This window comes from Ostrinia nubilalis, chromosome 12 (assembly GCF_963855985.1).
Source record: "Ostrinia nubilalis chromosome 12, ilOstNubi1.1, whole genome shotgun sequence".
Lineage (NCBI taxonomy): Eukaryota > Metazoa > Arthropoda > Insecta > Lepidoptera > Crambidae > Ostrinia > Ostrinia nubilalis.
In genome coordinates, this window is record NC_087099.1 from 14172663 (window position 1) to 14190939 (window position 18277).

Below are 18277 nucleotides of genomic sequence, written 5' to 3' on the forward strand. Positions count from 1 at the left end.
GCGGACTGTGCGTGCTACGAGGCGCTGGAGCTGCTGCTGGAGCGGCACGCGCTCCCGCCCGCCCAGGGTGAGTGTCTAGTCTAGGGCGGCGCTGAGGGCGGACTGCGCGTGCTACGAGGCGCTGGAGCTGCTGCTGGAGCGGCACGCGCTCCCGCCCGCCCAGGGTGAGTGTCTAGGGCGGCGCTGCGGGCGGACTACGTGCTACGAGGCGCTGGAGCTGCTGCTGGAGCGGCACGCGCTCCCGCCCGCCCAGGGTGAGTGTCTAGTCTAGGGCGGCGCTGAGGGCGGACTGTGCGTGCTACGAGGCGCTGGAGCTGCTGCTGGAGCGGCACGCGCTCCCGCCCGCCCAGGGTGAGTGTCTAGGGCGGGGCCGGGCGGCAGGGCGGCGCTGGAGCTAAGTATAGTTAACGAATACCACTGCCAATTCAATCAGTACGTCGCGGCCACCGACACGTTACCACCCATTACCACGCGCGATACCACCAAACCACCCATTACCACACATTACCAAGCGCGTTACCACCCATTACCACGCGCGTTACCACCCATTACCACGCGCGTTACCAATTCAATATGCCTCTATGCTACTTCCAATTTGTCTGGTCAGCGTATGCCAAATCCTCTATTTACCTCTGGTATTAGAGAGGGATGACGTTGATGACAAAGAACTATACTTTGTTTCCAGAAACAGAGCTGATAGAATCGCTTTCGCTGTCGTCTCAGCTGAGCGGCCCCGAGGCGGCGTTAGTACGGGCCGCGTACCGCGAGCGACTCAACAGATACGCCGCGCCAGCGATTGAGCCGTCGCCAGAACCCACCTGCCCGGTGAGTGCTGATTTAACTACCGACAACTCCACCCCGAGGCGTTTCGACCTCATGACAACTCCACCCCGAGACATTTCGACCTCAGGACAACTCGACCTCGAGACATTTCGACCTCATGACAACTCAATAGTCTTGGGTTCGGATTGTCGTCGGGACTGCTCTTTTATACGGGAAAACTTTATTACATTAAAATGGATGCCTACTCAACCATATTGAAAAGACAATGGTTTTCTGTAATTTCTTTTTCATAAGTTTGTCGTTTACCTACTGTACGAATACGAGTACGAGACTGGAGATTTTTTTAGCGGTGGTGCATTTGGACAAAATTGTATACTCTATGAACTCTATCCTTCTCAAAATGTACCCGAAAAGTGCAGTTGGAAAATAAAAACTATTTTTTGTACAAAATCGGCCGCCTTTATTTGTTAAAGGGTAGTATTAAAACGAGTGACTGCAAATTAAAGTTTTAAGTGTCAAAAATAATTAATTTAGGTTATAGTATTACTAAGTAAGCGACTGACTGCGAAAGATGAGAAATCAACAGAACAGCAACTAACAAACATTAATTTGAGGTACTTAAAATACACAATGAGATGCTTCTTAATATTTGAGCGACCTAATATTTGTTTGAGCGCCAACGTTACGTCCTGCATTATTTTCAATATTTGGCAAATGTTTTTTTTATACTGAGCGGCATTTTATCTTAAATGAAGTGTTTCAAATACAAAAACCACTGAAAAATACTACAATGAACAAAGTATTATGAGCTCACATTAAAAATGATATTTGAAGAAACACTATTATATTAGCCAAGTAATTATTAAAATTTAAGGGTAGGTAATGAAATGAAACAAGTAATAATAATATGCATTTACATATTATATCGAAATAACAAAACAAAATAAGTCACTTCAGTCAACTACAAAAAGTAATATCATTAATTGTATGGAACATTGATAGGCATAAGGAGCCCTACTATGTATTATACTCATCGTCATTGGCAAATAAGTGCTGGCTTGGACTTAGCAGGCCCACCTTGTTTTCTTTTTTGTCCAATGGGAATCATTTTTGCTTCTAGTGGTAGTGTTGTTAATTTCAGCCGAATTACTAGATCCAAAACGTATCCATATCCATTGTCCAAGCTCAATATTAGGTGCCTCAGGTAACGTAGAGGATTCTAATGACTATTGGGCTACCATATAGGTAGCAACAGACAGAAATAGCGACAGAGGAATTCTCTTATGAAGTTACTTCATTAGAAAACATATCAAAATAAAGAACATAAGACCTCACATAGAATATCAGTAACCAATAATCATTAATAATGCAGCTCACAAAACTTTGCTGGAAGTGAACTTTTTAGTTGTTCGTTGGAAATAACTTCAATTGGAAAAAATCGAATCTATCTTTATATTGAAGTTGCCTCTTTGTATTTCTAGTCGCTCACTTAGTAATGTAATCGCACGGACAGAATTTTAATATCTAAAATGGATTAAACATAACCCACTTTTTGTAAGCTCGTTCTGCATTTCATTATTAATCAATATTCATCGTTAGTTAAGTTAATTTTTCGCTTACTCAAATTCATACCGCTCAATTTATTAAAACAGTATGCCATCATCAGTCGCTAAGTTATTTTTTAGTCGATCGTTTTATAATTCCCCTTTGTTAAATAGCGTTCACCAGTGAAACAGACATATTTGCCGGACCACTAACAAATATTTTATTTCCCATAGATGGTGTCAGAAGTAGAGACTTGCCGCCTGCGTACCTCTGAGGCGGCAATTTGCCGCGCGCGGCGGTTAGCCGCCGGCTGCGAGTGGGCCGCGGCCCTCAAGTTACTGGATACTGTGGACCCCTGGTGCTGTGGCGAAGTCCGGGCGGCGTGCCTAGTGGAGTTAAAGAAGAGTTCAGAACTGTTTGCCTTCGCACATACTCTGGTGGATGCATACCCTAATAGTTGGATATCGTGGTTTGCAGTCGGATGCTACTATTATCTTATTGGTGAGTGTCTTTTAGACGGCTAGAGTTTGATTTAGGCATTAATAGATCTAAAAATAGCTCGGATGGTTCGCTCTCAAGCTTCTGGATACTGTGGACCCCTGGTGCTGCGGGGAGGTCCGGGCGGCGTGCCTAGTGGAGCTAAAGAAAAACTCGGAACTGTTCGCATTCGCACATACTCTGGTGGATGCGTACCCTAACAGCTGGATATCGTGGTTTGCAGTCGGATGCTACTATTATCTTATTGGTGAGTTTTTTCTGAGACCACTGTTGTGTTCAAATCAAGCTATTGCTTGATTTAGCTTCAGAAGACCTTGGAATTATCGCTCTCAAACTACTGGATACTGTGGACCCCTGTTCAAAGAGGCGGAAATTTGCCGCGCGCGGCGACTACCTGCCGGCTACGAGCTCAAGTTGTTGGATAATGTGGACCCCTGGTGCTGTGGAGAGGTCCGAGCGGCGTGCCTAGTGGAGTTAAAGAAAAGCTCGGAACTGTTTGCATATGCACACACTTTGGTGGATGCATACCCTAATAGTTGGATATCGTGGTTTGCGGTCGGATGCTACTATTATCTTATTGGTGAGTTTTTTTTTGAGACCACAAAAGCTTCAATAAACCTTTGAATTCTTCGCTCTCAAACTACTGGATACTGTGAACCCCTTGTAAGGGAGGCGGCAATTTGCCGCGCGCGGCGGCTGGCCGCCGGCTGCGAGTGGGCCGCGGCTCTCAAGTTGTTGGATACTGTGGACCCCTGGTGCTGCGGGGAAGTTCGAGTAGCGTGCCTAGTGGAGTTAAAGAAGAGCTCGGAACTGTTTGCTTTCGCGCACACTTTGGTGGATGCATACCCTAACAGCTGGATATCGTGGTTTGCAGTCGGCTGTTATTATTATCTTATTGGTGAGTGTCTTTTAGATGACTAGAGTTTGATTTAGGCATTAATAGCTCTAAGAATAGCTCGGATGGTTCGCTCTCAAGCTGCTGGATACTGTGGACCCCTGGTGCTGCGGGGAAGTTCGAGCAGCGTGCCTAGTGGAGTTAAAGAAGAGTTCAGAACTGTTTGCCTTCGCACATACTCTGGTGGATGCATACCCTAATAGTTGGATATCGTGGTTTGCGGTCGGTTGCTATTATTATCTTATTGGTGAGTGTCTTTTAGACGACTAGAGTTTGATTTAGGCATTAATAGCTCTAAGAATAGCTCGGATGGTTCACTCTCAAGCTACTGGATACTGTGGACCCCTGGTGCTGTGGAGAGGTCCGCGCGGCGTGCCTAGTGGAGTTAAAGAAAAGCTCTGAGTTGTTGGCATTTGCGCATACTCTGGTGGATGCATACCCTAATAGTTGGATATCGTGGTTTGCGGTCGGATGCTACTATTTATGAGAGAAAATAAAATAAAAAGCAAGAGTGATTGATAATAACGTTGTATTTAAAATTTAAATACATATAAGTATTTAATTACATTATTTATTATAGTTATAAATCATATAAAATGATGTTTATATATTTATATTTAATAACATTTTGTTATTCAACCAAATATTCTATGTATCAAGCCATTATAATATTATAATTATAACAACAGTAAATAGGTATTGCATTACATAATACAATTAGTTTACCTGACGAGCTCCGTCCGGGCCCGCAGTCGGCCAACAACTAACTGGCTCTGCGCGCTGCAGGCGCTTTTATAATACGACACAAACAAGCGGCAAGGCAAGGTGGGGAGAACACGTAATGCTTTTTGTCGTTGGAATAACAAGTCGTTTGTAAACTCCTTGTTTAAATTTAAATTAAGATATATTTTTTTAATAAAATAAATTAATCTCCCACACGGCCATACTGACGAGCAGCCGACATAGTCAGGCTCGCGAATAACACTTTGCAAATAAATTATTTAATCATTTTGATATATCAAAGAAAATCAACAACATAATACAATCATTGACAAAAATGTGATCATACACATTATTTTTAAATCGTATGTATCTTAAAGTTCGGCCTCGGTAAAAAACGCCGAATCATACGGCACAGCCATTGATGTGGGCCTCGGTAAAAACGCCGAATGTACGGCACAGCCTCTTTTTTAATGTGTGGGCCTCGGTAAAAACGCCGAATGTACGGCACAGCCTCTTTTTTAATGTGTGGGCCTCGGTAAAAACGCCGAATGTACGGCACAGCCTCTTTTTTAATGTGTGGGCCTCGGTAAAAACGCCGAATGTACGGCACAGCCTCTTTTTTAATGTGTGGCCTCGGTAAAAAACGCCACAAGGGCACGGCCAAAAATTTACATTTGTGCTCATTACCCTGTATACATCCAGACATCTGGCCAGGATTCAAGGAGTATACAAAACGATGAGCTCAAATCACGAAACTTTAAAAAATATAATTTTCAGTACTCAAACTAATTTCAATTCCCGCCTTAGGCAGTTCGATTATTTTTTTCAAGTTATTTATAATAACAGTTTTTTTTTTCAATGCACGTTTATCCAATTGCTCTACAAACATCTTAATCAAGGCGTCCAAAATAAATAAAAAGAGCAGAGGTGGCAGGAGGTGTTCGATGGCACCCGTCAAGTGGCTGGAATGTATTGAATAAACTATTTATTGCTCATTGGAACTTTTGTAACCACATCTTTCCAGCCCCTTGCCGAGGTGTTTTAAATAAGCGTGAAGCAATCATTGCAGTCAGAACCCTCATAAGACCTTAGACTTGGCTGTTTGCGTGCCTGACACCACTAATTTCTATTATAAAATGAAGTTCAATATTTATTTATTTATTTATTGGGCTATCAACATGTGATACAGGATACAGTATTAAACACAACAAAACAAATATACCATATTGTGGCAAAAGTTTCACAATTCCTGTGCCTGTGTGTGTGTGTGATGCTGCGTAATTAAACTTTGTACAGATGTCCGACAATAAACCGTATGCAATACATTGACAGGAGGGCGCCAAAGACTTTATTGATTTAGTTCCCATTTTTGCCACGTTCGACAACCGTGATAAAAATATAATTCTTAGATAATATTATATATATTTTTTTAATATATTTTTGCCACTCGACGTTTCAAAATCGTTATGACTCTACAGGCCGCTGCATGTTGTGACGAGTGACGTCCGAGATTTCTAGTAGCAATGTTTAAAGGTATTTTAAAAATATTAAAAATAAAAGTACTGGATCACTTGGCATTATGCCAAGGTTAGAAAAATGTGACAATTACAAAAACCTTGCATATTCCCTATTCAATATGGCAGCTGCCGTGAGATTGGCGACATGTCATAAAAGAGAGTACAGTACAATGAACAAGGCAATTCTTAAAATTCTTCGGACATTGGTAGTTATAATTGAGAACCAAAATTGTTTACTGATTTTGCAGAAGTTTGTTTATTACTCGTATTTTGTTGCTTAAAGCAATTTTCAAATTTGTCATAATAACTACAAAAGTAAAGTGGTAGAGTGTGTGCCTCTTCTTTTTTTTTTTTTTGAGACTCAGCATTCAATTGACCATTTGTAGATTGAGCGGTGGTGGAACTAGTACTAGGAATATGATTTATTTATTTATTTATTTATACTTCAATGCCAAAAATATTAACATTAGGCGAACTTAATGCCATAAGGCATTCTCATCCAGTTTACCTTTGGAATATGATTATTAGTTATTGTTATTACTTAAAACAGTATGACAGTCCCTTTGAAAATGTCTTAGATAAAAACATCTTTGGAAACATTGATGAACATTATGTTACACTAGATAAGTTGGGGAAGAGGTACAACGATTGGTAGTGCCAATGACTAGGCTTTCGAACGAAACACCGGGAATAATCAATGGTTCCACACTAAAAACATATTTCCAACTACTTGTTGTAACATAACTGATTTTGCTTTAAACGGTACTAAATTTACCTATCGACTAAAAGAAACAACACATCAACCAATTTTAAATCAAAAATGAATAGCAAAATGTGTTGGTAAGCGCATAACTCAACAACGCATGAACCAATTTTATCATTTTTTTTTTAAATTATCGTTGTTGTCCAAGGATGGTTTTTAAGACGGAAAAATTCGAATAATTTCCGGAAAACCTCTAAAAAATAAAATCGAAACTCGAGGTCGCTAGTATCAAATAAAAACAAATTTTTAACTCATCCAGCCCCCCTAGACAAAACGCACTTTTTGATCGAATCGAAAATCGAATCCGTCAAAACTCCATACAAATAAGGGGCTTTTCGACCACTTTTCGACTGGTTCGCGATTATAATTTGCACTTTGTCTAGACAAATTTTCATTATATTTCGCGAGAAATTTGACGTAGCGCATCACCATGACAGAAAAGATATTTTTCGCGGTATTTCCAGTTATTTCGTTATCACTATTTTGTGTTGTTACTAAATAATAAATTCTTCATTTAGCATTTTTTTTTTCTTATTTATTATTTATTAGTCAGTGAACCTTAATATTTGCATAAAAATCTCGGAGTGCTGATCACTGATGGGTGCCAGCATTAGCACCCGTTTCCCTAATTACCGCGCCGAGGTGTTGCCACTGAACTAAAGGCCACAGCCTTAATTGTAGCTCAAGTCATTTCAGTGCTCTACGTGACGCGGATCGAGTGACGCGGACGAAAAATAGCAAAAATGGGTAAATGCGCAGTGAAAGAGTGCGATTCAAGATCACAAAAATATCTGGAATTACTTTCCACATGTAAGTCTATTGTATCTGTGTTTATATCATAGTAAAAACACAATAAAATGAGGAATTTTTTTTTTTAAATATTAATTTCAGTGTTTCCACTAGGTAAGAACCTAGTTTTAAATGTTGTAGAAATCGAAAAAGAGATACTAGGTGCAATAACTGAATCGCCGTTTTAAAGCATCAAACGAGGAAATAACCACCACAATTCACCGTTTTTAAAAATGTATTGACTAGAAGACTAAGAAAAATTAAAAATATTCACAAAGAAAATGTCTTAAATATTTGAATAAACTTCTAATACACATTCAATAAGAAATTTATAAAATTATTTCACTTGACGTTTAACGTCTTTTTAAACTTTTTTTTTTTATGACTTAAAAAGTTGGGTAAACTTTGTCATGGGTAGGAAACCTCATCGCGCCATTACATGTCTAAGGGGAGGTTACACCAAATAAAAAGGATATTAACTTTGACAAACGTAAAATATCTGTGAAACTCCATACAAAAACACCGGTGGTCAAAGTTAGGTGGTTCCACTCAACCTAATTGTTTCTATTGCATTGTATTGTAATATTATAATTGCGAAAGTTAGTATGGATGTTTGGATGTTAACATGTAAGTATTTTTTTCTCTTTCACGCAAAAACTACTGAACGGATTCTGGGGAAATTTACAGTTTTACTGTTTATAACCCAGAATAAACTATAATTTATGAAGATCCGTTGCAGACTAAATTTAAAGCCGTGGGCTAAAGGTATTCTAGTGGTTCCAAGCTATGTCATCGCGTTTCAGTAGCAACATTTTTAACACATTTTAATGAGGTTTGTTTCTCTAGTTAATAGCTCAATGTTTTGCAACGCTGCAATTTATATTCAGATTTCATTTCTTTAAAGGAATAACATGATCACGATCCGCATCAGACACTGGCTATTTACGTTCGTAAGAATTCAGGCTTTGTATTACTTGAGGTAGATAGACTCAACGAGACTAAGCAGTGAACTCTAAAGACAAGGGCTGCCACAATAGATCAAACCTGGTTGAGCTGGCGCAAATGAAGGCCCAAAAACCAATAATAATACTTGAGGTATAAGGTTTTAGGTGTCAGTCGCAACAAGTCCGATCAAATATGAAAGTCTGACATACCTGGTATTACGGCTTCCACCAAATGCGATTCAGTCACCTCCATGCCAACTGCCTTCATTTGCGAGTTACGTACTCTGCTAGGTTGCTCGCCTTATCGCTAGTGCTTGAACCAGCACTTCGGCCGGCCAGCATCATGCGTGCTGGAAGCAGGCCGGTGGCGCTGAAGTCCTGGGTCAGGTGACTCAGGCGTCTCGGCTGCATCATTCAGGCTGATGCTGTTGACTCGTCATCGTGCTGCGTCTCTGAAACTCGTAAACAAGAATATATGTGAGCAAGATGCCCTAATTTTGTTCAGATCCCACTTCTGATATGAGAGAAAATAAAATAAAAAGCAAGAGTGATTGATAATAACGTTGTATTTAAAATTTAAATACATATAAGTATTTAATTACATTATTTATTATAGTTATAAATCATATAAAATGATGTTTATATATTTATATTTAATAACATTTTGTTATTCAACCAAATATTCTATGTATCAAGCCATTATAATATTATAATTATAACAACAGTAAATAGGTATTGCATTACATAATACAATTAGTTTACCTGACGAGCTCCGTCCGGGCCCGCAGTCGGCCAACAACTAACTGGCTCTGCGCGCTGCAGGCGCTTTTATAATACGACACAAACAAGCGGCAAGGCAAGGTGGGGAGAACACGTAATGCTTTTTGTCGTTGGAATAACAAGTCGTTTGTAAACTCCTTGTTTAAATTTAAATTAAGATATATTTTTTTAATAAAATAAATTAATCTCCCACATATTATCTTATTGGTGAGTTTTTTTTTGAGACCACAAAAGCTTCAATAAACCTTTGAATTCTTCGCTCTCAAACTACTGGATACTGTGAACCCCTTGTAAGGGCGGCGGTAATTTGCCGCGCGCGGCGGCTGGCCGCCGGCTGCGAGTGGGCCGCGGCCCTCAAGTTGTTGGATACTGTGGACCCCTGGTGCTGCGGGGAAGTTCGAGTAGCGTGCCTAGTGGAGTTAAAGAAAAGCTCGGAACTGTTTGCCTTCGCGCACACTTTGGTGGATGCGTACCCTAACAGCTGGATATCGTGGTTCGCTGTTGGGTGCTACTATTATCTTATTGGTGAGGTTTTTTTTGAGACCACTATTGTGGTCAAATCAAGCTATTGCTTGATTAAAGCTTCAGAAGACCTTGGAATTATCGCTCTCAAACTACTGGATACTGTGGACCCCTGGTCAAAGAGGCGGAAATTTGCCGCGCGCGGCTACTAGCTGCCGGCTACGAGCTCAAGTTGTTGGACACTGTGGACCCCTGGTGCTACGGGGAGGTCCGAGCGGCGTGCCTAGTGGAACTTAAGAAAAGCTCGGAACTGTTTGCATTTGCGCATACTCTGGTGAATGCTTACCCTAAAAGCTGGATATCGTGGTTTGCTGTTGGGTGCTACTATTATCTTATTGGTAAGTCACTTTTTGAAGCGACTATAGCTCAGGAATTAGGCTTAAGAAGAGCTCGAAAAGCTCAAGCTCGGAGTATCATTTGTTGAGGTAACAATAGGCCAAAGATAGCTAAATATAAATAAATATAAATACATCACTGGATTATATAGACTAGAAATATTGGCTCTAAGGGTGTGTATGGTGTGTATGATAGCATATTGGACGTTAAAAGTTCTTGGAATTATTCGCTCTCAAACTCCTGGATACTGTGGACCACTGGTGCTGCGGGGAGGTCCGAGCGGCGTGCCTAGTGGAGCTTAAGAAGAGTTCAGAATTGTTTGCGTTTGTGCATACTCTGGTGGATGCGTACCCTAACAGCTGGATATCTTGGTTCGCGGTCGGATGCTACTATTATAATATTGGTGAGTGTCTTTTAGACGACTAGAGTTTGATTTAGGCGTTAATAGATCTAAGAATAGCTCGGATAGTTCGCTCTCAAGCTTCTGGATACTGTGGACCCCTGGTGCTGTGGCGAGGTCCGAGCGGCGTGCCTAGTGGAGTTAAAGAAGAGCTCAGAACTGTTTGCCTTCGCACATACTCTGGTGGATGCATACCCTAACAGCTGGATATCTTGGTTCGCTGTTGGGTGCTATTATTATCTTATAGGTAAGTTTTTGGAGGCTGCATAATGAAGTTCAGAAGAGCTTGGAATTATTCTCTCTCAAACTGCTGGATACTCTGGACCCTTGGTGCTGTGGGAAAGTCCACACGTCGTATCTAATCAAGGAAAGAGCTTCGAATAATTCCCCTAAGTTTTACTATCCTCCCTCCATGACATAAGAACCCTCATAACAATCTTTAAATCCGGGGGTCTACTAAAAACCACAAAACCCAGAAGTAGTTCATGAGACTAAAAAGTTTGAGATCTCCAATCCACAGTCAACTATAGTCTGGTCCGTGAGCATGTAGAATTTTGTCCAATGACCCCAAGCTACCCATCCTTATCGCTTGCGCGTAATTATGTTGCTATCGCGCTCGCACACTATCTGCGGGTGCCAGTCGCACAGTCGCGACAGCAATATAATTACGCGCGAGCGATAAGGATGGGTAGCTAGGGGTCATTGGACAAAATTCTACGTGCTCACGGACCGGGCTTTAGATATGTGATCCATTGAAGTATTTATTTGTGTCTTGCAGGCAAGAACGAGTTCGCGCGTCGCTACCTGAGCAAGGCGAAAGGGCTCGAGGCGGGTGCGGGCTGCGCGTGGCTGGCCTACGGGCACTCCTTCGCCGCCGACTCCGAGCACGACCAGGCCATGGCCGCATACTTCAAGGTACGTCGGCCACCGACGCGATACCACTCATCACATCACATCACATCACAAACAGCGATGTAGTAGCGATACTGTCGCGCGTTCACATTGATTCAGTCGCAATGCAAACGTGATACTGATTTTTAGATGGTTGACTGGCAGAAAATGCCGAAAGGCATTAAGTCCGCCTTATGTACACTCTTCTATGTGCATATAAGTTTTAAATAAATAAATAAATAAAATACTGTCGCGCTTCTGTCACGATGCAAACGTGATTTAGTAATCCTTCTTCCGTTCTCTCCCCGATGTCGTTCCGACACGGTCGCACGTTTGTATCGATACAGTCGCGCGGCTGTAGCGCATTGGCATCACTTCTGTAGCGCGATGCAAATGCGACTAGCGCACTGTCGTTCGTTTACGAAACGTGCAACACTAAAAACAGCATCACTAAAAAAGTTGCCGTGGGCGAGGAGTCTTACCCTGCGCGTTACCACCCATTACCACGCGCGTTACCACCCATTACCACGCGCGTTACCACCCATTACCACGCGCGTTACCACACTTACTACGCGTGTTACCGCCCATTAACACGCGCGTTACCACCCATTAGCACGCGCGTTACCATCCATTACCACGCGGGTTACCACCCATTACCACGCGCGTTGCCACCCATCACCACGCACATTGCCACCCATTACCACGCGCGTTACCACCCATTACCACGCGCGTTACCATCCATTACCACCCTTTACCCCTCGTGTAACCGCTCATTACCACGCGCGTTACCGTCTATTACCACGCGCGTTATCACCCAAACCACACTCGTAACCACCCCTTATCACGTGCGTCACCACGCGTTAAGCTTAATACGCATTAATCCAGTGGCGAGTAATTTTAGCGAAACGTGTGCGAACACCAAAAATTTTGTTTAGAGTCCCATACTAGAGAAATTCACTGCAAGCGAATTTCACACTTATTACTCGAGAAGAAAACGATTCAAAATACACTAAACCAATTCAGAGACCAGTCACTGCTCGCTCGTGATAAATCATGCCCGCGTGGTCGCTGCACGTGTTTTGTTTTCGATGCCTACTCGGAGAGATGTATAGAATAGAATAGAATAGAAAAACCTTTATTTGACACAAAAACACAAATGAAAATGAACAAATAAAATAAAATAAGATGAGGCGTAGCAAAACTCAATTTGTTACAAGTCTCTGACTGACAGACCCACTGGGTCTAAAGCCCGGTCTGTGAGCACGTAGAATTTTGTCCAATGACCCCAAGGTACCCATCCTTATCGCTCGCGCGTAGTTATATTGCTGTCGCGACTGTGCGACGGGCGCCCGCAGTGAGTGTGCGTGCCACATAATTACGCGCGAGCGATAAGGATGGGTAGCTTGGGGTCAGTGGACAAAATTCTACGTGCTCGCAGACCAGACTTTAGACAAAGTGTACATTATTTGCCATTGGAGTTTTGACGGACTTCATTTTCGATTCGATCAAAAAGTGAAACTTGTTGGTGGGCAAGTCTAGTTGTTGTTACTTTTGTTTCACAAATAAATATTTTTTACTTTGACTGTGTATTTGCAGGCGAGTCAATTGATGGGCGGATGCCACCTGCCGCCGTTGTACGTGGGGGTAGAGTGTTCACTACTCAACAACTCCGCCATGTGTGAGCGTTTTCTAGCGCGCGCCGCCGCACTGCATAGCAACGCCGAGGTAAGTGTTCCAGGAACTATCCAGCTTTACCTATCCGTGTATCCCGTTAAAACCTGTTTAAATTAATGAGACTATCTTGCTTGTCTGGAAACATCCAGGTGAGTCAGCTGATGCCGTGCCCCCAAGAACTGATGTGACGTGTTGAGAAACATTTTCGGTCGACAATGTTTTTTGCAACGAACATATAATTATATAATTTCGGGTATATTCCCGGCACTGGGAATAGTGGACCCGCATAACCAGTACTTTTATCTTGCTCGAAGGACCAGAATGTGTGTAAAAACATGAGTCCAGTGCAAAACCACGAAATTAAAAAAAATCTACTCAATAGTTAGCAAAATTGTGTCACCATTTAGCGCATCACACGCGTTATGTTTCTTGTTTCCATTTTTACAATGGGTGAAGAATACGCGTGCATTCGTCACTTATTGCTCGCTTGTGAAATAAAGCCGCCGACACGTCTCGCGTATTTTGTTTTCGATGCCTATGTAAAGTTGGCGGTTCGCATCGCGACAGAGACAGGAGAAAGAGACGCGAGACCGAGACGAGAGACCGCGAACGTTACTTGACTTTATTTATTTATTTATTTATTTATTAGGTCTACCAACATTGTTACATTACAACATGTACACTTAAAAATAACAATTATGAACAAAGTTACAATGCAACAATGCAATGACTTTAGACAATGTTAAAGGTAGCATTCGGATCAAGACGACCGCGACGCGAGACCGCGACTCGAGACCGCGACAGGCAACCGGTCGCAGGTCGCAGGGCGACAGCTACTTACGAATCTTCGCGACACGAGTCGTGCGACCCATACGAAACTTACTAATTCTATTAAAATTTCGTCTTCGTGCGAAGAAAACACGGCCATTTTGCATCTGTCGCGTCACGGCACTGCCTTGTGAGCGACCGAGTCGCGCGACGCAAGTAGCCGGCAGGCCACGCCCACACGTCGCGCGACTCGGTCGCTTGCATCCGTCAGCACTTCCTATTAATTCATATAAAGCAGTGGGTCGCGGTCGCCGGTCGCGGTATCGAGTCGCGGTCTCGCGTCGCGGTCGTCTTGATCCGAATGCTACCTTTAGACAATAAGCGACGACAGTTCGAAAGCGAGACAGATACAGACAAGTCTTTGTCTTAGTCACCTTAAGAAGTAGTTGTGAAAACTCTTTTTATTTATTTACTAGCTTTCCGCCCGCGGCTTCGCCCGCGTGGAATTTTGTCTGTCACAGAAAAACTTTATCGCGCGCGTCCCTGTTTCAAAAACCGGGATAAAAACTATCCTATGTTCTTTCCCGGGACTCAAACTATCTCTATGCCAAATTTCATCAAAATCGGTTGCGAGGTTTAAGCGGGAAAGCGTAACAGACAGACAGACAGACAGACAGAGTTACTTTCGCATTTATAATATTAGTTGGGATTTAAACTATAATGCCAAAATAAATTTGTACATAAGGCGAACTTAATGCACTAAAGCATTCTCGACCAGTTTACCTTTTGGCAAATGTAAAGTTTAATTGGCAACTCTGTGTGTGTTATAGAAATATAGAATGCTGTTTGTTACAAGTTTCCAATTCAACTTACATTTCCAGGCGTCCTTAGACAAGATGGTGGAGCGCTCCGACGGCAAGGCCCACTGGGCGCGCCTCGTGCCGCTGGCGCACGAGCCGCACGTGGCGCACGAGGCGGGCGCCGCCGCCTTCGCCGCGGGAGACTACTCCGCCGCCCACCAGCTGTTCCTGCGAGCCCTACACGCGGCGCAGGGCGGCCGCGAGCCGGCGCAGGTAATAATAAGTACTACGTACAGAAGTTTTACTTCGCGAAGCTATTTAAAAAAATGTATGCTCAATGACATTAACAATATGGTGTAATTTAGCCTGTCTCAAGAGTCAATCACCGTTTTGTTGACAAACGTCAGTGATCGGCACTGCGCCGAAGCTATAGGGCTGACTTCGGTAAAATGATGTGACGTGAGGTGCCAAACTGCGGAAAATGGCGGATGAAATACATGATTTAGCATGAATTATCATGAATAATATTAACTACTTATTTACCTCTCAGTGTCTTGAGGCAACTTAAAAAAGTACATTCTGTGTTTTTATTATTATTTAGGCAGTTAAATACTGCACAGTATTTAGTACACCATTTTCTTTATTTTCTTCCATCATACACAAGAATACGCGTGCGTGAGTCAATGTTCGCTCGTATGTGAGGCCTTGTCGAATAGTATCCTGTAGGTGGGGCCATCGTGCGTGTTTTGTTTTCGATGTAAACTCGCGGAGATGAACAGGCCTGCTAGCCGCGGGAGACTACTCCGCCGCCCACCAGCTGTTCCTGCGCGCCCTACACGCGGCGCAGGGCGGCCGCGAGCCGGCGCAGGTAATAATAAGGGGTGCGTGACAGTTTATATAAGTTTATATGATATAAATTCATTTCAATAACGTTCATATTGTATAATAAACGTATGTTATAATAACACTTGATATAATTTTTTAACATATAATGTTTACTTCATATAATAAATCATTTCTAATAATGTCATTTCAGATACCAATCAAAACGCATAAAGACATTTGATATAAACCTTACTTAATCTAAGACTCATTTGATGTAATTTTGTTTGATATAAATAATATTTCATATAACCATTACATAAAATAAATATTATTTGTTATAACGACTATTTGGTATACTCTTTAATTGATATAATTTCTGATAGATAAAACTTTTAGTATGTTCTTCTTTAGCTTGACTTATAAATGACTTTAGTGACAAAAACGAATCGCCGTAAAACCGACTCCACGTAGTCTTGTCTGCCCTACCCCTAGAGTGTAATTTAGAAGCGCGTAGGCACGGAGGGGCGAGGCGGCCCGCGGGCTGAGGAGCAGGTGGCTGGAAGCGAGGCGCCGCGGCTGAGGCTGGCCGGCGAAGCCGGCCAGCAAGCCGAAGACGCGGTGTCGAGCGAAAGCCATCTGCGACGATTAGCACGCGAGGGACCGCCAGAGCCCCGCAGTGCCGGAGCCGTGACAGAAGTCTCAAGTTTTTAGTCAAATTTGCATGCTGCATGCCTGCTTGCTTGCTTGCCTGCTTGCTTGCTTGCTTGCCTGCTTGCTTGCTTGCCTGCTTGCTTGCTTGCTTGCTTGCCTGCTTGCTTGCTTGCTTGCTGGCTTGCTTGCTAGCTTGCTTGCTTGCCTGCATGCTAGCTTGCTTGCTCGCTTGCTTGCTTGCTCGTTTGCTTGCTTGCTTGCTGCATGCAATGCTTATTATAACAATTGAACTTTATATACAATTATTATTGTTATATGATTTAAGTTTTATAGGAAAAGAATTTTATCTCATTTGATTGTTCGACACTTTATTTTTATATGATTTGAATATTATTTGTTTTAAATTTTATACATTGTAAGTTTTATAGAAAATATTCATTATATCAAACCATTTTATATCAGTTAAATGTTATTTGTCTTAAAATTATTCGTTTTAAAATTATATTATTCGTTTATTATAGTAAATAATTATTATATTAAATGATTTTATATAATTTGATGTTATATCCTCTAAGTATTATATGATATGTAGTTATATCATACATTACACACCCAATAATAAGTACTACGTACAGAAGTTTTACTTCGCGAAGGTATTCAAAAAAATGTATGCTCAATGACATTAACAATATGGTGTAATTTAGCCTGTCTCAAGAGTCAAGCACCATTTTGTTGACAAACGTCAGTGATCGGCACTGCGCCGAAGCTATAGGGCTGACTTCGGTAAAATGATGTGACGTGAGGTGTCAAACTGCGGAACTGGAAAATGGCGGAGGAAATACATGATTTAGCATGAATTATCATGAATAATATAAACTACTTATTTACCTCTCAGTGTCTTGAGGCAACTTAAAAAAGTACATTCTGTGTTTTTATTATTATTTAGGCAGTTAAATACTGCACAGTGTTTAGTACACCATTTTCTTTATTTTCTTCCATCATACACAAGAATACGCGTGCGTGAGTCAATGTTCGCTCGTATGTGAGGCCTTGTCGAATAGTATCCTGTAGGTGGGGCCATCGTGCGTGTTTTGTTTTCGATGTAAACTCGCGGAGATGAACAGGCCAGCTAGCCGCGGGAGACTACTCCGCCGCCCACCAGCTGTTCCTGCGCGCCCTACACGCGGCGCAGGGCGGCCGCGAGCCGGCGCAGGTGAGCCTAGCGCCACAGAATAATAATAAGTACAGTCGCAGAATGAAAAGGTTCGTCACCTTAGTGTCGGTTTTCGCTTGCACTAGGTACTGTGAAAGTCAAACCTGCCAACATAACAGTGCAAGAAACAGTGCTGCTAACATTTAAATAAATATGACGTTTGCTAACAAAAAAGGTTTTGCTTGTTTATTTTTCTATCCCATCAGTGCAATGCAATGATGACATTGACCAATTGACAATAGTTTTTTTTATTTAATAGAAATAATAATGGCAGGTTGAACCAACAAGAAGGTTTTAGTTTATCAATCATAATAATCTTCTTGACAAGATAAATCGTCAAACAACTTTGATCTGGATAATTTTGAACTTTACTGACGAACAGTTAAAGATTATTTTCTCTAACTCGAGATTATTCTGTAACATAGTTTCAAAAGGTAATATGTGCTCGCGATTCGTTGAAGGAATCAATTTGAAAACTGACGAACCTTTTCATTCCGTGACTGTACTACGTACAGAAGTTTTACTTCGCGAAGGTATTTAAAAAAATGTATGCTCAATGACATTAACAATATGGTGTAATTTAGCCTGTCTCAAGAGTCAAGCACCATTTTGTTGACAAACGTCAGTGATCGGCACTGCGCCGAAGCTACAGGGCTGACTTCGGTAAAATGATGTGACGTGAGGTGCCAAACTGCGGAACTGGAAAATGGCGGAGGAAATACATGATTTAGCATGAATTATCATGAATAATATTAACTACTTATTTACCTCTCAGTGTCTTGAGGCAACTTAAAAAAGTACATTCTGTGTTTTTATTATTATTTAGGCAGTTAAATACTGCACAGTATTTAGTACACCATTTTCTTTATTTTCTTCCATCATACACAAGAATACGCGTGCGTGAGTCAATGTTCGCTCGTATGTGAGGCCTTGTCGAATAGTATCCTGTAGGTGGGCCAT

General features: G+C 41.9%; 1 protein-coding gene across 1 annotated transcript in view; it reads left to right on the forward strand.

Moving 5' to 3' along the window:
* Nucleotides 1-18277, forward strand: part of LOC135076717 (cell division cycle protein 16 homolog) — a 29211-nt gene that overhangs the window by 2638 nt on the left and 8296 nt on the right. Inside the window, exons 5-10 of the mRNA XM_063971138.1 lie at nucleotides 686-825; nucleotides 1257-1272; nucleotides 2572-2829; nucleotides 11274-11410; nucleotides 12983-13111; nucleotides 14710-14901. Coding sequence (XP_063827208.1) covers nucleotides 686-825; nucleotides 1257-1272; nucleotides 2572-2829; nucleotides 11274-11410; nucleotides 12983-13111; nucleotides 14710-14901 — 872 coding nt within the window. The remainder of the gene's footprint in view (nucleotides 1-685; nucleotides 826-1256; nucleotides 1273-2571; nucleotides 2830-11273; nucleotides 11411-12982; nucleotides 13112-14709; nucleotides 14902-18277) is intronic.